Source organism: Aulonocara sp. 'chitande type north' Nkhata Bay, linkage group LG17 (assembly GCF_057382095.1).
Source record: "Aulonocara sp. 'chitande type north' Nkhata Bay isolate Kocher_YH1m ecotype deep benthic linkage group LG17, A_spYH_male_GT1.1, whole genome shotgun sequence".
NCBI classification, from domain to species: domain Eukaryota; kingdom Metazoa; phylum Chordata; class Actinopteri; order Cichliformes; family Cichlidae; genus Aulonocara; species Aulonocara sp. 'chitande type north' Nkhata Bay.
Genome location: NC_141360.1, coordinates 779,886 through 800,759, shown reverse-complemented (window position 1 = coordinate 800,759; position 20,874 = coordinate 779,886). Strand labels below are relative to the sequence as shown.

The following is a 20,874-nucleotide window of genomic DNA, read 5'->3' as shown; positions in this document are numbered from 1 at the left end:
TAAAGTCTCACACACAACACATCGAAACGTTGAGGGGGCCCGGCTGCTTCCAAATAGAGCACATTTCATTCATAATGCTGTAAATCCAAGCCCATTATGTATTCATGATTTGAACCCTGGGTTGTGCGAAATCCCAAAAATAAACCCTAGACAAAGCAAATCTGTGAACTAAGGTGTAGGTCTATTAGGTTATGTTGTGGTAATCCTCGGGTTGGGGGATGGGTGTTCATACTGTGCAAAATTAAAACCAAGGTGGAATAGAAAAGTTCAAAGCCATCAGGTGCTCAGTTTAGAAAAAAAGAGAAAAGAAGAGGAGGAGAAACGAAAGATACAGGCAAGCAGATGTGTGATTGGATAATGGCGGGTTATGTATCCTGAAACAATCAGAATACTTTATTAATCCCTAAGGAAATTATGTGGGTTACAGTTGCTCCAAGAAGAAATGGTAAAAATAGTAACAGTAACAGACTAAACTCCAAACAATACATTATATTACAGATTTTAATATTAATTAGTCATTGTCAGTTGTTGATTTGTCCTGTTCTCAATGTACGACGAATTCTGATGGCTGTTTGGTAGTCGTTTGCATACTATGCATACTCTCTCTCTCTGTGTGTGTGTGTGTGTGTGTGTGTGTGTGTGTGTGTGTGTGTGTGTTGAAATTCAGTATGGTTCCGACAACAGTTTTATGTTAATGTACAATCGTTAATTTTTATGTGTGGGAGTGGGGCGCCAGGGGGAGTGTTCGCCCAGGGCGCCAAACAGGCTAGGACCGCCACTGCTGTCAAAGGTACTTGTCTTTGAGTGAAGATTTAAGGTGATAGGAAATATAAATAACTGCAACTTGAATCTCTGACCCAGAGTTCAAGCTCACTAATCAATCTGACAATACATATAATATTGTCCATATTATATTTACATTACCACAGTGAGATGGTTTTAGTCTCATGAACAACATTAGCTAATTGTTATTTACTAACTAATCTTGAATGACTGTTCAGCACAGAAAGGAAGCCCAACAATCATGTTTACAGTCCTGTGGTCTCAACTAATCAAAGTGATGTCATGACAAAAATGAATGACCAACAAAACATTTTTTCTCCTTCATTTCTGTCACACAAAGCTGTGTGAAACATTTCTCGCGGTTAGTATCATGGTTGCTAGGCAACCTGAACAGCGCAACGAAGGCAAGACCGTCCCATTTCACAAGCCTCTCACTTCCGCACTGCTCGTGCGCACCATACGTAGTGCGCGTACTTCAAGCGTGCGGTCTCCTAATTGGGATACAGGCTGTGTCCCAATTCAGGGTCTGCACGCTTGAAGTACGCATTTCAAGTGCGGTTACGTCACCGCCACGCGACGACGGCTGTCCCAATTCGAAGTGTACTTCAAATGCATACTCCAAATTCGCCATAGATTTCCCTAAATATAAGGCGTGGTCCAGTGCACACTTCGTGGTCCCATATATCCCACAATTCATAGCGCGGCAGTGGGTGTGGATAATTTTGCCGCAAAATACGGCAGGAGGGAGCGGCCGGAGGTTCTCTTTTTTTTTTTTTTTTCTTTTTTTTTTTCCCCAAACTTTATTGAACTTATAAAGCTGGAATGCAAAATCAAAACCAATGGAAGATGGACAAGAAAAGTTCAAAGCCATCAGGTGCTCAGTTTAGAAAAAAGAGAAAAGAAGAGGAGGAGAAACGAGCAGATGATACAGGTAAGCAGATGTGTCACTGGATAATGGCAGGTCATCCTGAAACAATCAGAATCAGAATACTTTATTAATCCCTAAGGAAATAATGTGGATTACAGTTGCTCCAAGAAGAAATGGTAAAAATAGTAACAATAACAGACTAAACTCTCTCATATAAACCAATAATAATCAGCATATAAGCATTTAAGATTATATATTTATTACCTAACAGGACCTCATTGTGTCTCCATGTGTATCTGCCTTGAGTAAGGCTAGTCCTACAACCAACAAAGATGTGGTTGAGTATTGCTGGGACTGTACACGGGGAGCAAGATGGGTCCTTTCCAAACCAGAGCCGTGTCATGGTGGAGTATGCCAGTGTATTTTCGGTATGGACCCAAAAGCAGACAGGGACGGAGACGAAACGGAGTCGCAGATGAAAAACAAGCCTTTATTGTGGCTGATAACATTAATACACAACTCAAATTAAGGCAAACGGGTGAGAGATAACTGAAAACCTAAACTGGGAAAACTAAAATAACTGAGATCATCAGAGATGAGACCAAGGAACTATGAAACAACTATGATAACTCTGATAAGACTATAATAACTATCACTATGAATACATGAAAAAAAGCACACAGACTAAATATGCACAGGAGGTGATCAGGGGAAGTGGAGACACACAAGGAAACATCTGACCCAAATAAACACCACATGGGAAAGTAACACTAAGCACGATGAACATAGAAACAAGACTTAAAAAACAAACAAAAAAACAAACAAAAAGAAAACAGAATGAGATGCCGACAGGACACAAGCTTGACAACATGACACACACAGAAGCAAAACATGACAGGTTAAGACATGAACCAGAGAGACCTGGTGAAGACGCAAAGGGATTTAATAAGCAAAGAACTAAAACTGAGCAATCTAGGAGCTAATATCTAAATTAACATGACATAAACAATGGATGTCAAAATAAAAGGAAACACAAATCCTAAATAGCATTAGCAATACAAGACGTCAACAATGCAAAATGAACACAAAATTCTGGGTCACAGGCTGCAGATTTACGGGGGAAGGTAGTACATCATATGTGGCTCGGATGAAGAAACTAGCCTATTCTACTCCATTCCCCAGATTTCACTCCATGTGAGAGATAATTTATTGAGTACGAAGCTACCCTCTATTACTGTTTTGCATACTGTGAGAATGGGAGGGAGAGCCTTCAGTTTTCAGGCCCCTCTTCTGTGGAACCAGCTTCCAGTTTGGATTCAGGAGACAGACACTATCTCTACTTTTAAGATTAGGCTTAAAACTTTCCTTTTTGCTAAAGCATATAGTTAGGGCTGGACCAGGTGACCCTGAATCCTGCCTTAGTTATGCTGCAATAGACATAGGCTGCCGGGGGATTCCCATGATGCATTGAGTTTTTCCTTTCCAGTCACCTTTCTCGCTCACTATATATTAACAGACCTCTCTGCATTGAATCATATCTGTTATTAACCTCTGTCTCTCTTCCACAGCATGTCTTTTATCCTGTCTTCCTTCTCTCACCCCAACCAATCACAGCAGATGGCCGCCCCCCTCCCTGAGCCTGGTTCTGCCGGAGGTTTATTCCTGTTAAAAGGGAGATTTTCCTTCCCACTGTTGCCAAAGTGCTTGCTCATAGGGGATCATATGATTGTTGGGTTTTTCTCTGTATCTATGAAGCGCCTTGAGGCGACTTTTGTTGTGATTTGGCGCTATATAAATAAAATTGAATTGAATTGAATTGTGAGATTAATAATTTTATGTATTAAAATTGCTACTCCCCTTTGTGTAGAGTTCCATTTCCCACTTCCCACTCCTTTTCGATATGTAACTGAATGAGAACAGTTGAAGCAATATTGAAAGGTATTAGCTTTAGTTTGTATTATTATTATTATTATTACTACTATCATCATTATTTTATTAACATTTTTTCTTCTTTTCCTTACTAAATTAACTTTGTGTATTGTTTACATGATTGAAATAAATTAACTAACAAACAAACAAACACACAATAATGGATTACACAGCAGTGGGGAATAGATTTTATCACTGATTTCTCTAAAGGTGGTGAACAGCTAAGGATGCAATCCAGTCAGTCAGTTTATTTATAAGCACATTTAAAAAAAACAAGCAATAACATCTTAAAATCAATTCTAGAACATAATGGAAATGGGCCAAGACTGGGGAAATATGGTCGTGTTTATGTGTGCCTTTCAAGAGTGGGGCTGCAACATTCTGAACAAGCTGAAGATGAGATAGCAGAGCCTGGTTGATATCAAAATAAATCCAATCCAATCCAATTTTATTTATAAAGCACTTTAAAATACCCAGCACAGGAACAAAGTGCTGTACAGAAAATAAGTTAAAACAATAGAATAACAAAAAACAGCAAAATAAATAAATAAAACACATAAAACATAAAATTAAAACAGCCCTATGTTAAAACAAGATAAAACAGCATCGAATCACCTAAAAACAACTAAAATAAAAAACCAACATCTCACGTGGTGTCAAAGGCCAGGGTAAAGAGGTGGGTTTTCAAGAGTGACTTAAAAACAGATAAAGAACTGGCCTGTCTAATCTCTAAAGGAAGCTCGTTCCACAGTTTGGGAGCTAAAACACCATTACAGTAATCAAATCTGGATGAAATAAATGCATAAATCACTTTCTCGTAGTCAGCAGACAACAAAATGTTCCTTCTTTTTGCAAGGGCCTTAAGCTGGAAGAAGCAGGCTTTTACAACAGAATTTGTTTCTCAACTGAAAAACTGCCATCAAAGAACACTTTGAGATTTCTTTGCAAAGGGAGTTCTGAACTTAGCCAGAGAAGAACGTGTATGTTTCATATATACTGTATGTATATATATATATATATATATATATATATATACATATGTGTATATATATATACATATGTGTATATATATATATATATGTATATATATATATATATATATATATATATATATGTTTTTTATATATATATATATATATATATATATATATAAAAAAAAAACACCCAGCACGCCCCTGCGGGCGGTTTATCCTTCAAGCTCGGGTCCTCTACCAGAGGCCTGGGAGCTTGAGGGTCCTGCGCAGTATCTTAGCTGTTCCCAGGACTGCGCTCTTCTGGACAGAGATCTCCGATGTTGTTCCCGGGATCTGCTGGAGCCACTCGCCTAGCTTGGGAGTAACCGCACCTAGTGCTCCGATTACCACGGGGACCACCATTACCTTCACCCTCCACATCCTCTTGAGCTCTTCTCTGAGCCCTTGGTATTTCTCCAGCTTCTCGTGTTCCTTCTTCCTGATATTGCTGTCATTCGGAACCGCTACATCGATCACTACGGCCGTCTTCTTCTGTTTGTCTACCACCACTATGTCCGGTTGGTTAGCCACCACCATTTTGTCCGTCTGTATCTGGAAGTCCCACAGGATCTTAGCTCGGTCATTCTCCACCACCCTTGGGGGCATCTCCCATTTTGACCTTGGGACTTCCAGGTTATACTCGGCACAGATGTTCCTGTACACTATGCCAGCCACTTGGTTATGGCGTTCCATGTATGCCTTGCCTGCTAGCATCTTGCACCCTGCTGTTATGTGCTGGATTGTCTCTGGGGCATCTTTACACAGCCTGCACCTGGGGTCTTGCCTGGTGTGATAGACCCCAGCCTCTATGGATCTTGTACTCAGAGCTTGTTCTTGTGCTGCCATGATTAGTGCCTCTGTGCTGTCTTTCAGTCCAGCTTTGTCCAGCCACTGGTAGGATTTCTGGATATCAGCCACCTCCTCTATCTGCCGGTGGTACATACCGTGCAGGGGCCTGTCCTTCCATGATGGTTCCTCGTTTCCCTCCTCTTTCTTGGGTTTCTGCTGCCTGAGGTATTCACTGAGCACTCGGTCAGTTGGGGCCATCTTCCCAATGTATTCTTGGATGTTCGTTGTCTCATCTTGGACTGTGGTGCTGACACTCACCAGTCCCCGGCCCCCTTCCTTCCGCTTAGCGTACAGCCTCAGGGTGCTGGACTTGGGGTGAAACCCTCCATGCATGGTAAGGAGCTTTCTTGTCTTTATGTCAGTGGCTTCTATCTCCTCCTTTGGCCAGACTATTACCCCAGCAGGGTACCTGATCACGGGCAGGGCGTACGTGTTGATGGCCCGGATCTTGTTCTTACCATTCAGCTGACTCCTCAGGACTTGCCTGACCCTCTGCAGGTACTTGGTGGTTGCAGCCTTTCTAGCGGCCTCTTCATGGTTCCCATTTGCCTGCGGGATCCCCAGGTACTTGTAACTGTCCTCTATGTCTGCAATGTTGCCTTCTGGTAGTTCAATCCCCTCAGTTCTGACTACCTTCCCTCTCTTTGATACCATCCGACTACACTTCTCCAGTCCGAACGACATTCCAATGTCATTGCTGTATAGCCTGGTAGTGTGGATCAGTGAATCGATGTCTCGTTCACTCTTGGCATACAGCTTGATGTCATCCATGTACAGGAGGTGGCTGACAACTGCTCCGTTCCGTAGTCGGTATCCGTAGCCAGTCTTGTTAATGATCTCACTGAGGGGGTTCAGGCCTATGCAGAACAGCAGTGGGGACAGAGCATCTCCTTGGTAGATCCCGCACTTGATGGTGATTTGTGCTATGGGCTTGGAGTTGGCCTCTAGTGTTGTACGCCACATCCCCATTGAGTTCCCGATGAAGGCTCTTAGGGTCCCATTGATCTTGTACAATTCCAGGCATTCCAGTATCCAGCTGTGGGGCATTGAGTCATAGGCCTTCTTGTAATCAATCCAGGCAGTGCACAGGTTGGTCAGTCTGGTCTTGCAGTCTCGGCTGATTGTTCTGTCTACCAGTAGCTGGTGTTTTGCGCCTCTGGTATTCTTGCCAATTCCTTTCTGTGTCCCGCTCATGTATTGACCCATGTGCCTGTTCATCTTAGCCGATACGATGCCTGACAGGAGCTTCCATGTAGTACTGAGGCAGGTTATTGGTCGGTAGTTGGAGGGGACCGGTCCCTTCTTGGGGTCCTTGGGGATCAGGACCGTCCGACCTTCGGTTAGCCATTCCGGGTGTCTTTCGTTAACTAGCAGCTGGTTCATTTGTGCTGCCAGACGCTCGTGGAGTGCAGTCAGCTTCTTCAGCCAGTAGGCGTGAACCATGTCGGGCCCTGGTGCTGTCCAACTCTTCATACTGGAGACTCTTTCTTGGATATCTGCCACTGTGATGGTTACTGGACCCTGTTCAGGGAGGTTGCTGTGGTCTGCCCTCAGATCCTCTAGCCACTGAGCATTGCCGTTATGGGTTGCATCCTTCTCCCATATGCTCTTCCAGTATTGCTCCGTCTCCAGCCTTGGTGGTGCTGTTCTCTTATTGTTCCCTTGCCACTGAGAGTACACCTTTGCTGGTTCTGTGGAGAACAGCTGGTTTATTCTCCTGCCTTCTATCTCTCTGGTGTACCTCCTCAAGCGGCTGGCCAAGGCTGTGAGTCTTTGCTTGGCAGTTTCCAAGGCCTCAGGTATGGACAGCTTGCTGTATTTCTTAGGCACCTTATTTGTCGCACCTTTCTGCAACTCCGTTAGTTGGCTAACCTCCCTCCGTGCTACTTTGATCTTGCCCTCTAGCCTCCTTCTCCATGGAGGGTACTGCCCCTTGTGGCTGTTCAACTTGTAGCCAAGCATCTCACTGATCACTGCTGCCGTATTGTAGATCAGCTTGTTAGTGTCGGTAATCGTGGTTGTAGGTATTGCCCGTAGTGCTGCATTAACATCATCTAGCAGACCTTCTGAGGGTACTTCACGTAATCTTGGTAACCGGCTACGGGGGATCCAGGTTTCAAGCTTGGCCATGATCCTATTTTTCAGGTCAGTTCCTCTCGCACTCAACGATCCTTCTCCTATTGCACTTGGGGCTATGTACCCAATCTCGGGTGGGGGTGATGATATCTCCCCCCTGACCTGGCGTCCTGACTCCTCCTTGCCGTAGCATTTGTGTTGTACCTCGTCAATGTCTAGCTGTGAGAGCAGTCCCTTCTTTCGAATGTTGGAACACTGAGCTACTAGTTGTTTCGCCGTCATTGTGGATGTTGGGTATCGAAGAATCCATAGGTCCCTCATCCTATTCATGTAGCCCCTTCCGCCGGGGTTACTTGCGTAGTAGCATTCCAACAACGCCCTGTTTTCGTCTCTTGCCCACCGATGCCTTCTTGTTCCAGTAGCCCACTTTTTGTCAGGGTGCCCTGGTTCCTCAACACCTGACGCGGACCTTGTTGATCCGGGCGACGTCCGAGCCGGCATGCCTTCATATTTATTTGTCTCGCTCATGTCTGCGGTAGGCTCGCTTAGCATAGGGGGTCTAGCCTTAGGACCCTTACTGGATACAGACGCCCCAGGCAGGAATCGAACTTGCGATCCTCTGTTCCAAAGGCGTGTAGTCTAACCACTACGCTATCCAGCTGCATATACATATGTGTGTGTATGTATATATATATATATATATATATATATATATATATATATATATATATATATATATATATATATATATATATATATATATATATATATATATATATATATGTGTGTATATACAGTGGGGCAAAGAAGTATTTAGTCAGCCACCGATTGTGCAAGTTCCCCCACCTAAAATGATGACAGAGGTCAGTAATTTGCACCAGAGGTACACTTCAACTGTGAGAGACAGAATGTGAAAAAAAAAATCCATGAATCCACATGGTAGGATTTGTAAAGAATTTATTGGTAAATCAGGGTGGAAAATAAGTATTTGGTCAATAACAAAAATACAACTCAATACTTTGTAACATAACCTTTGTTGGCAATAACAGAGGTCAAACGTTTACTATAGGTCTTTACCAGGTTTGCACACACAGTAGCTGGTATTTTGGCCCATTCCTCCATGCAGATCTTCTCGAGAGCAGTGATGTTTTGGGGCTTTTGCCGAGCAACACGGACTTTCAACCCCCGCCACAGATTTTCTATGGGGTTGAGGTCTGGAGACTGGCTAGGCCACTCCAGGACTTTCAAATGCTTCTTACGGAGCCACTCCTTTGTTGCCCGGGCGGTGTGTTTTGGATCATTGTCATGTTGGAAGACCCAGCCTCGTTTCATCTTCAAAGTTCTCACTGATGGAAGGAGGTTTTGGCTCAAAATCTCACGATACATGGCCCCATTCATTCTGTCCTTAACACGGATCAGTCGTCCTGTCCCCTTGGCAGAAAAACAGCCCCATAGCATGATGTTTCCACCCCCATGCTTCACAGTAGGTATGGTGTTCTTGGGATGCAACTCAGAATTCTTCTTCCTCCAAACACGACGAGTTGAGTTTATACCAAAAAGTTCTACTTTGGTTTCATCTGACCACATGACATTCTCCCAATCCTCTGCTGTATCATCCATGTGCTCTCTGGCAAACTTCAGACGGGCCTGGACATGCACTGGCTTCAGCAGCGGAACACGTCTGGCACTGCGGGATTTGATTCCCTGCCGTTGTAGTGTGTTACTGATGGTGACCTTTGTTACTTTGGTCCCAGCTCTCTGCAGGTCATTCACCAGGTCCCCCCGTGTGGTTCTGGGATCTTTGCTCACCGTTCTCATGATCATTTTGACCCCACGGGATGAGATCTTGCGTGGAGCCCCAGATCGAGGGAGATTATCAGTGGTCTTGTATGTCTTCCATTTTCTGATGATTGCTCCCACAGTTGATTTTTTCACACCAAGCTGCTTGCATATTGTAGATTCACTCTTCCCAGTCTGGTGCAGGTCTACAATACTTTTCCTGGTGTCCTTCGAAAGCTCTTTGGTCTTGGCCATGGCGGAGTTTGGAATCTGACTGTTTGAGGCTTTGGACAGGTGTCTTTTATACAGATGATGAGTTCAAACAGGTGCCATTCATACAGGTAACGAGTGGGGGACAGAAAAGCTTCGTACAGAAGACGTTACAGGTCTGTGAGAGCCAGAGATTTTCCTTGTTTGAGGTGACCAAATACTTATTTTCCACCCTGATTTACGAATAAATTCTTTACAAATCATACCATGTGAATTCATGGATTTTTTTTCACATTCTGTCTCTCACAGTTGAAGTGTACCTCTGGTGCAAATTACTGACCTCTGTCATCATTTTAAGTGGGGGAACTTGCACAATTGGTGGCTGACTAAATACTTTTTTGCCCCACTGTATATGTACCGTATTTCCCGGACTACAGAGCGCACCTGAATATTAGCCGCACAAGCTAAAATCAGGGGACAATCCTGTTTTGTACATACATTAGCCGCACCTGACTAAAAGCCGCAGGTGTTTCAATGTTGACTTATCATATATAAGAGAATATGCACAAAGGGAATTGTCAGGAAAGAGATGGCTGTTTGGAGACACACCCCTTTTATTAATATTTTGAAAAACAAGTTATGGGTACATATTTGCACATGTAGTACATAACAGTAACCTATAGCACACCAGAAAAATAGATCCGGCCTACCTTTTAGGCTCAGGTGCAGTGACACGGCTTTAACAAGAAGAAAAGTCAGTCATTCACCACCATCTTTCTCTTCTTCCTGCGCACTAAAACCACCAAAGTCCTCTTCTCCAGTGTCGGATACAAACAGGCTCAGGGTGGCTTCGTCATCCACTCTCCGCTTCTCTCCTTCGTTGTCACTTTCAAAACCAAACAAATCCTCGTTGTCAGTGTCAGAGTCGAACACCCTCTGAAGGGCCGTGGCAGTGTCCTCCTCTCCATCATGCAGCAGTCCAGCCCTTCAAAATCCGTTAGTGATCGTGGATGTTTTCACACTTTTCCACGCTGTCAGAATCCACCGGTGGAGTTGAGCATAACTTACTTTTCGCAAGTTTATCATCCACACCTCCCGCTGAGCGCTACTTTGAAGTTTGTTTTTCGCGCTACTTCGTACGACACTACGTTGCCTGGCGGACGGACATGTGACCAACATACCACTCTTGAACCCCGATCCTTCCGCCAGGCAACGTAGTGCCGTACAACAGCGGAACAAACAAAACAAATCCTCTTACGATATGACAAAAATCACGGACAATCCATAGAAAAGCCGCACCTGACTAAAAGCCGCAGGGTTCAAAGCTTGTGCAAAAAGTAGCGGCTTATAGCCCGACAATTACGGTATATGTGTATATGTATGTGTATGTATATGTGTATATATGTATGTGTATGTATATGTGTATATATGTATATGTGTATATGTATGTGTATGTATATGTGTATATATGTATGTGTATGTATATGTGTATATATGTATATGTGTATATGTATGTGTATGTATATGTGTATATATGTATGTGTATGTATATGTGTATATATGTATATGTGTATATATGTATGGATATGTATATGTATATATGTATGGATATGGATATATGTTTATATGTGTGTATATATGTGTATATACATGTGTGTGTGTATGTATGTATATGTATGTATATGTATATGAAACACAGACACTAACCAGACTAACATGTTGCCTAGAAACCAAGTCAGCTAGGGACACTATGACAGTTTTATTATTATTATTGTTATTAATATTGTTATTATTGTTATTGTTAACTCTCCTGGAAAAAATGTGTCTTTAAATCCATGAGCAGACAGTAAATGATTATTTCTAGTTAAGGAAATAGTAAACCTGACTGTTTCTTAGCAGAGAACTACTCCACCTTTTCTCTGTGCTTTACCTAATTCTTCATGGTTCCTCCACAGAGTGGACCAGGAGAGCTCAGAGGTTCCCAGTGGTCAGTCTTCCCAGCAGGATCAAACACACCTGGACTCCATATTTATGGTCTGTACATGTACAACAACTACTTTTACATCTATCCTGTTCACAGTCATCTCCATGCTGCTCGTTGTAGACCAGTGGATTGTCAGTGTGTCCGAAATGGATCTGAAGTTTGGCTGTATGATTTCAGTCTGATTGGGTCATTCATAAAGTATTCTGTTCCAGCTGTTGGAGGACAACATCATCACTTTTGTGAAGAGCGAGCTGAAGAAGATCCAGAACGTTCTGAGTCCAGATTACCCAGAATTTTTGCAGCATCAGAAGGAGGATGATGTGGAGAGGAGCAGCAGCAGAGAGGCAGTTATGAAGATCACACTGGATTTCCTGAGGAGAATGAAGCAGGAGGACCTGGCTGACCTTATGCAAAGCAGTAAGAGGATTTCTATAAAGATTTAAGCTGCTGGATGAAGGAATATTTGCAATTGTCATATGAGATTAACAGACTTGTATTGAGTCATTTCTTGAGGGAACTGAAACGTCATAAAGATTTTGTTAACTGATTGTTGATGTTGTATTTTTTATTATTGTTATTCAGAACTTCTAGATGCAGTTTATCCACAGAAATTTAAATCTGCACTGAAGAAGAGGTTCCAGTGTGTATTTGAGGGGATCGCTAAAGCAGGAAACCCAACCCTTCTGAATCAGATCTACACAGAGCTCTACATCACAGAGGGAGGGACTGCAGGGGTCAATGATGAACATGAGGTCAGACAGATTGAAACAGCGTCCAGGAAACCAGACAGACCAGAAACAACAATCAGACAAGAAGACATCTTTAAAGCCTCACCTGGAAGAGATGAACCAATCAGAACAGTGCTGACAAAGGGAGTGGCTGGCATTGGGAAAACTGTCTTAACACAGAAATACACCCTGGACTGGGCTGAAGACAAAGCCAACCAGGACATCCAGTTCATATTTCCATTCACTTTCAGAGAGCTGAATGTGCTGAAAGAGGAAAAGTTCAGCTTGGTGGGACTTGTTCATCACTTCTTTACTGAAACCAAAGAAGCAGGAATCTGCAGCTTTGAAGACTTCCAGGTTGTGTTCATCTTTGATGGTTTAGATGAGTGTCGACTTCCTCTGGACTTCAAAAACCCTGAGATCCTAACTGACCCTAGAAGGTCCACCTCAGTGGATGTGCTGCTGATGAACCTCATCAGGGGAGAACTGCTTCCCTCTGCTCACCTCTGGATAACCACACGACCCGCAGCAGCCAATCAGATCCCTCCTAACTGTGTTGACATGGTGACAGAGATCAGAGGGTTCACTGACCCACAGAAGGAGGAGTACTTCAGGAAGAGATTCAGAGATAAGAACCAGGGGAAAAGGATCATCTCCCACATCAAGACATCACGAAGCCTCCACATCATGTGCCACATCCCAGTCTTCTGCTGGATCACTGCTACAGTTCTGGAGGATTTGCTGAAAACCAGAGAGAGAGGTCAGCTGCCCAAGACCCTGACTGAGATGTACATCCACTTCCTGGTGGTTCAGGCCAAAGTGAAAACGGTCAAATATGATGGAGGAGCTGAGACAGATCCACACTGGAGTCCAGAGAGCAGGAAGATGATTGAGTCTCTGGGAAAACTGGCTTTTGATCAGCTGCAGAAAGGAAACCTGATCTTCTATGAATCAGACCTGACAGAGTGTGGCATCGATATCAGAGCAGCCTCAGTGTACTCAGGAGTGTTCACACAGATCTTTAAAGAGGAGAGAGGACTGTACCAGGACAAGGTGTTCTGCTTCATCCATCTGAGTGTTCAGGAGTTTCTGGCTGCTCTTCATGTCCATCTGACCTTCATCAACTCTGGAGTCAATCTGCTGGAAGAACAACAAACAACCAACAATTCTGAAAGGAGAGAATTTGCTGCGAAACACTTCTACCAGAGTGCTGTGGACAAGGCCTTACAGAGTCCAAGCGGAAATCTGGACTTGGTCTTGCGCTTTCTCCTGGGACTTTCACTGAAAACCGGTCAGGCTCTCCTACGAGGCCTGCTGACACAGGCAAGAAATGGCTCAGATTTAGGTCAGGAAACTATTGCGTATATCAAGAAGGTGATTAATGAGGAAGACCTCTCTGCAGAGAAAAGCATCAATCTGATCCACTGTCTGAATGAACTGAATGATCGTTCTCTGGTGGAGGGGATTCAACAGTCCCTGAGATCAGGAAGTCTCTCCACATACAAACTGTCTCCTGCTCAGTGGTCAGCTCTGGTCTTCATCTTATTGTCATCAGAAAAAGATCTGGATGTGTTTGACCTGAAGAAATACTCAGCCTCAGAGGAGGCTCTTCTCAGGCTGCTGCCAGTGGTCAAAGCCTCCAACAAAGCTCTGTAAGTAAATATCTACTTATCCTGTCATTTTTTAAATGTTGATTATACTTAACTAAAAGCAAGCAATAAAAAGCAACAATTAATCTTGTCTCCAAGCTCAAGCATTTTTTCCACTTATGTCTTATGCATATCTGTAGTCAGGCCGTAACTACAGTGCTGTGAAAAAGTACAATCAGAGTTCCAGAAAAATTGGGACATTGTTAATATATGAATAAACGGAAAACCAAAAGACAAAAATAACATAAAAAAAGTTTAAACTCATGAACAAAATTTGCTGAATTTCATCATTTGATTCAATTTTGATTCTTGCTACATGTATATTAAAAAAACAAAGAAGCTGTTCCTAGGACTGCGCTCTTCTGGACAGAGATCTCTGATGTTGTTCCCGGGATCTTTTGGAGCCACTCGCTTATCTTGAGAGCCACCACACCTAGTACTCCGATTACCACTGGGACCACTGTTACCTTCACTGTCCACATCTTCTCGAGCTCTTCTCTGAGTCCTTGGTAATTCTCAAGCTTCTCATGTTCCTTCTTCCTGATATTGCTGTCTTTTGGAACCACTACATCTATCACTACGGCTGCCTTCTTCTGTTCGTTTACCACCACTATGTCCGGTGGTTTAGCCACCACCATTTTGTCCGTCTGTATCTGGAAGTTCCACCGGATCTTAGCTTGGTCATTCTCCAGCACCTTGGGGACATCTCCCAATTTGCCCTCGGGACTTCCAGGCTATACCCTGCACAGATGTTTCTGTATACCCGGCCTCCTTCCTTCTGCTAGCATACAGCCTCAGGGTGCTGGACTTGGGGTGAAACCCTCCATACATGTTCAAGAGCTTCCTTGTCTCGATGTCAGTTGTTTTTATCTCCCCCTTTTACCAGCCTATTATCCCAGCAGGGTAGGTGAGGTAGGTGTTGATCTTGTTCTTACCATTTATCCGACATGGATAAGAACCTCTGCAGTGTCAAGTGATAAAACTTGATTGATTTTAGCAATGTTCCTCAGATGATAAAGGGTAGTCCTTGTTGTCTATTTAACATGGGAGTCGAAGGAGAGCCTCGTGTCAAACCACACATCCAAGTTTTTTACCTTGTCCCTACAATTGATGACATAGTCATCAATTTTCAAGGTGAAATTTTGGGACAAGTACTGAAATTATCAGTATTAAGAAGCAGGAAATTATCAGACAATAAGCTCCTAATTGCAGATAGCTGGCTTCTAATTTAGGCAAGTCAGCAGAGTTTCCAATGGTTAAAGGAACATATAGCTGCAGGTCATCAGCGTAACAATGAAAGGTTACATTAAAAGAACATAGAAGAAGTCCAAGAGGCAGCAGATACAGAGAAAACAGCAACGGGCCAAGTATAGAGCCCTGAGGGACCTCATGACTCACTGCACAGGTCTCAGAGAGATCATTTTTAAAACAGAAAGGATTTCAGCTACGATAAAACATTTCCTGTACCTCTGATAAAATGTTCTAGCTTATCCATTAAAGTACAGCGATCCACAGTGTCAAAGGCAGCACTTAGATCTAGCAGTAATTAAACTGAGGTGTGATCATTGCATTTACCAACGGATCATTTACCACTTTGATTAAAGCTGTTTGTGTGTAATGATTTGGTCTAAAACCAGACTGAAATGGTTTAAACAGATTGTTTGTTGACAGATGGTTGGTGAGCTGCTTAAAAACAACTTTTTTAAACGCCGTAGGCAAAGATAGTTGTGAGATGGGTCTATAGCTTGCAACCATGTCAACATCTAGTCCAGACTTTTTCAAGATTGGTATTACCAAAACTAAAAAATTAGGAAACATGAGAACCATTTGGAATGCATCTACACAGGTAGGTTTATTTTACTGTAATCGCTTTGGAAAACACAATCTAACATGATTAAGGTGGTGGTTAAGGTTGAGATAAGGTTATGGTCAGGGTTAGGGATAAGGTTACTGTTAGGGCTGGAATGCACGGCTGGAAAATGTGGTATCATAGAAACACGGAAGGTTAACTTTTGCATATTGCACTGCTGGAAATAGTTTATTTTGATGCATATGCTGCTTTTTTGCAAATTTGCAGTATAATATTTATTTTCGTTTTTCCTGCAGTGTATAAAAATTGGTGTATTTCAAAAATAAAACTATGAAGACACTCAAAATAAATTTCCTGTGGTAGAAAACTATTTTGTGCAACTTTTTTGTATTTACAGTTTTGAGGGATAAGCCTCTTAAATTTCTCTAACTACAAATATATGTTAAAAAAGCAAAAACGATTTTCAATTTTTTTGTAGTTTATTGCACTTTTTTGCAATTTATGTAATTACTATGCACTTAATGAATACATATTATTAAAATCTGGGCTATAATGGTTGTATTGATGTATAGCAACTTGAAATGCTCCCAAAAATGGCTCCACAGCATGTAAAAATATAATATAAGCTCTGGCGGACTTGGTTCTATGGTAGGTCTTAAAGGGTTAAGATCAATTCTAGCTTGAATAATGCGATAGCAATTCATTAAAATTCTGAATCGATTTTTAAATATAAATTTATTTTGCCCAAAATGCCATAATCTCAGGTTAAACCTCACAATTCAACAACTACCAAACAGCTAAAACAGTAAATGGGAGCAGGTACACAAATTCTGCACAAAGACCTAAACACAAAGAGCGGTCCTGCTGATGTATCCAGAGGTGGGTAGTAACAAGTTACATTTACTCCGTTACATTTACTTGAGTAAGTTTTTGAAAAAAATGTACTTTTAAAGTACCTTTTTTGCACGATACTCTTTACTTTTACTTGAGTACATTTGTGAAGAAGAAACGGTACTTTTACTCCGCTACATTTGCAAAATTCGACTCGTTACTTTTTAAAAAAAAATTATTAGTTTAACACATTAGATAACATGCCGCCAGTGGACTTTCCGGTAACTTTTTTTTACCAATGAGATGTGGCCATGCAGTCACATGACCAGTTTGAAACTGTAGCGGGAAGAGCGGCCCAAGCGTTTCAAAGTAGTGACACACGGAAAGAAGAAACATGAAAACATGGCAGAGCCACTTGTCTAGACTAGAGCTGAAGAGGATGAACAGCCTTGGCCTCATGTACAAAGAATGTTTCGCTTAAAAGCAGTACAAAAGAACAGCTATGTCTTCAGCGTCGGTGTCTTCAGTGAGAGCCAAAACAAACCAACTTTTCAGCGTGAAACAACTCAACTCGTGTAACCTGAGGAAATGGTACGTTTTCTCTAAATCTCTTTTTAGCTGTGGTTAGCTGGATGTCAGTCTTATGTTACAGCAGCTGTGTCGAGCTCGAGCTGCGAGTCATATTTTCGGCACTACGTTGTAGTGAGATAAGTTTGTGGGTGTTTTGTGCAGCTTCAGCTGTCCTTTTAACTGCTCGCTGGTTAGCTAGTGTGAGCTATAAGCTAACAGCTAGCCTGGTTAATGACGCTAGAGTTCCACGCACATGTAAACGTCTCTACTGCTTTAACTGTTAAAACAGAAGGCAATACTGCGGGTGACAGGGTTTATTATGTGAAACAGCAGCTTGTTTAGTTTAAACAGTCTGCATTAAGCTGGGCAAACACTATGCGATTTTTTTTTTTTCAGTCACGTTATTCAAGGTTCAAGGTTCAAGGTTCTTTATTTGTCACATGCATAGTTATACAAGTATAACACACAGTGAAATGTAGCCTGACACGCTCCTCGACATGTGCAAAAATGGGGGGGAGAGGAAGAACATTATATATAGTATATACATTGGGTGAATGTGCAGTAGTAGCAGCAAGCAGGTGAATTCTGTACATTAATATGAATAGACATCTGACTATTTTACAGGATAGATAATATAAACATATTTAAAATTAAAGGAATTGAAATGTACATTGTGCCTTGGTTTAGAGTGTCTGGAAGAGAGTCCTGTCTCAGTCAATTATAGATGATGTGAGAGGGCGGGTGTGTGTGTTTAGGGCACGGATGGCTTGGGGATAGAAGCTCCTCTTGAGTCTCTCTGTCCTTGCCCGGAAGATGCGGAACCTTCTACCAGATTGCAGAAGTTGGAACAGTTTGTTGCCAGGATGGGACGGGTCCTTCAGTATCTGCGCTGCTCTAGTCCGGCATCTCCTGGTGTAGGTGTCCTGAAGCGGGGGGAGAGCAATCCTGCAGCAGCGTTCTGCTGTACGGATCACTCTCTGGAGAGCTTTTTGGTCCTTCACACAGCTGTTCCCAAACCACGATGTCATGTTCTGTGTGAGGATGCTCTCCACAGCGCCTGTATAGAAAATCCTGAGGATCTTTGGAGAGACCCTGAACTTCCTCAGTTGTCGTAGGTGATACAGGCGCTGCCTAGCCTTTTTGGTCTGGACCTGAATGTGGGCAGCCCATGTCAGGTCTGAGGAGATGCGGACACCAAGATACTTGAAGGACTGCACCCTCTCCACTGGAGCTCCATTGATGATAATGGGCTTGTAGTCTCTGTGCTGACCCCTTCTGAAGTCCACCACCAGCTCCTTGGTCTTGCCGACGTTCAGCTGGAGGTGGTTGTCCTGGCACCATGATGCCAGATTCTTCACTTCATCCATGTAGGCCGCCTCATCGTTGTTGGAGATGGCACCCAACACCACTGTGTCGTCAGCAAACTTCACAATGGTGTTGGAGCCATGGGTGGCCACACAGTCTGAAGTGTAGAGGGAGTAGAGCAGTGGTGAGAGGACACATCCCTGAGGTGCTCCTGTGTTGATGGTGATGCTGTTAGAGACGCATCTACCCACCCTCACCACCTGAGTTCTGCCAGTGAGGAAGTCCAACACCCATGCACACAGACGGTTGTTAAGTCCCAGATCCCTGAGCTTTGTGAACAGTCTGCAGGGCACTATTGTGTTAAATGCTGAGCTGTAATCAACAAACAGCATTCGCACATAGTTACCCTGTTTCTTGTCTACGTGGCTGAGAGTGGTGTGTACGTGGGCGATGGCATCCTCTGTGGATCTGTTAGATCTGTATGCGAACTGCAGCGGATCTGTGGTGTCTGGGATGGAGGAGGAGATGATGTTCTTCAGCAGCCTCTCAAACACCTTTATTACTACCGAGGTCAGTGCAACTGGCCGGTAATCGTTCAGGGATGAGGGTTTGCTTGTTCTTGGGCACAGGGATGATGGTGGATCTTTTGAAGCATGTGGGGACCACAGACTTCGCCAGGGACTCGTTGAAGATGTAAGTGAACACACCTGCTAACTGGTCAGCACAGCAGTGCAGCAGACGGCCGGTGATGCCGTCTGGCCCCGCCGCTTTCCTTGTGTTCACTCTCCTCAATGCTGCTCGGACGTCATGCTCCATGATGCTGGTCACCGGTATCTCGCTGATGACGTCACTGTCCTCGGTAGTCAGGCGGTAGATAGCATTAGCCACCTGGCTAACCTCGAAACGGGCGTAGAACTGATTCAGCTCGTTGGTGAATACAGAGTCGGCGTTGATCGGCACAGTGTCCCTGGCTTTGTAGTCCGTAATGGTGCGTAGTCCGTGACACATACTCCGTGTGTCGCCCTGTAGGAAGCGGGACTCCACACGTCCCCAGTACCGGCGTTTGGCATCTCTCACCGCGCACTGCACGCCGTATGAGGCCGCTTTGTAGGCGCTCATATCGCTAGTGGCGAGACCCGCGTTGTAGGAGGCGGTCCTGGCGTTTACTGCAGTGCGGATCGATCTGTCCATCCACGGTTTCTGGTTTGGGAATGTGGTGACTCTGGCAGTGGGGATAATCTCCTCCGCTAGCATATTGACGAAGCATAATGCTACTTCCGTAAACTCGTTGATGTCGACTGCGCATGCTCTTAACATGTCCCAGTCGACGTCGTTGAGTGCGTCCTCATCATTCCGCTCCTGATCAAACTGTACAATTAAATTGCAGGGGTTAGAAGTTCATAGGTCAAGATGCAGGGTCTCACACTATACGGCCTGATGCTCTGATGCGACCTGAGTGCTCACACTGTGCGTCCATAACATGAAGCTTATCATACAAAATCTGTCCCTCGCTCTCCCTCTCTCTGTCTTTTACCTACACAGATACACACACCATCAACTTTGCTAAATTACTAATGAAAAAAATTAACCAGGCAGCTGTGATTGAGCAGCAATGTCCATCCAGCTCTTTTCATGGTTGTTGTAGTCGTGATAATTTTGTGAGGCCACATTGAAAAGCCTCGGATATGGAAGCGTAGAGCTGCCACCCAGGCAAAGAAAAATAGAGCTATATAACGTTTATAACATGAAAAGTATATTGTTCTAACAATATACCTTTCACGTTTGAACAATATAATATCACGTTATTACAATATACATAATTATCACGTTTGTACGATATAAATATTATATTGTACGAACGTGATATGATATTGTTTAAACGTGAAAGGTATATTGCACGAACATGAAAGGTATATTGTTAGAACAATAAACTTTTCACGTTATAACGTGATATAGCTCTATTTTCCTTTTGCCTGGGTGGCAGCTCTACGTCTATGTACTCTGATGAGCTTGCCTCATCCTACAAGTTGTGCCTCCATCTCTTGTGTCCAGATCACACGCTGCACTGCCGTGCTGCTCCACCTTTTCTCTTTCTGTGTTTGTGCGTGCGCAGTGTGAGAGGCTGCGTTGAGGGGCGACAGGATTTCAAACAGGTTTGATTATCTTGTAACCATACAATTGATGATTGGGAGCTGGTCGTGAGGTGTTTACTGCTTTTCGTTACCCCATGTAAACTACACGATGCACACACGATTAAGGCAAAACACGGCTGATCCCCAAAACGGTTGCGTGACTGAAAAATCGTCTCAAAATGGGCCAAAAATCGCACAGTGTATGGCCAGCTTTTAGAGGCTAGCTCCAAACAAACATCTGCAGCTTGGCAGTGTATACAGCACTATAATGACCAGACCTAATTCTTTTGAAAACCATACATCTTTCCACAGGTCTCCACTTCATCAGACATCACCTAGACTCAGAGCTGGATGAGGC

General features: G+C 43.4%; 1 protein-coding gene across 1 annotated transcript in view; it reads left to right on the top strand.

Moving 5' to 3' along the window:
- LOC147309375 (uncharacterized) overlaps positions 1 to 20,874 on the top strand; it is a 64,862-nt gene that overhangs the window by 18,375 nt on the left and 25,613 nt on the right. The window contains exons 6-8 of the mRNA XM_086270248.1: positions 11,463 to 11,541; positions 11,704 to 11,908; positions 12,074 to 13,871. Coding sequence (XP_086126374.1) covers positions 11,463 to 11,541; positions 11,704 to 11,908; positions 12,074 to 13,871 — 2,082 coding nt within the window. The remainder of the gene's footprint in view (positions 1 to 11,462; positions 11,542 to 11,703; positions 11,909 to 12,073; positions 13,872 to 20,874) is intronic.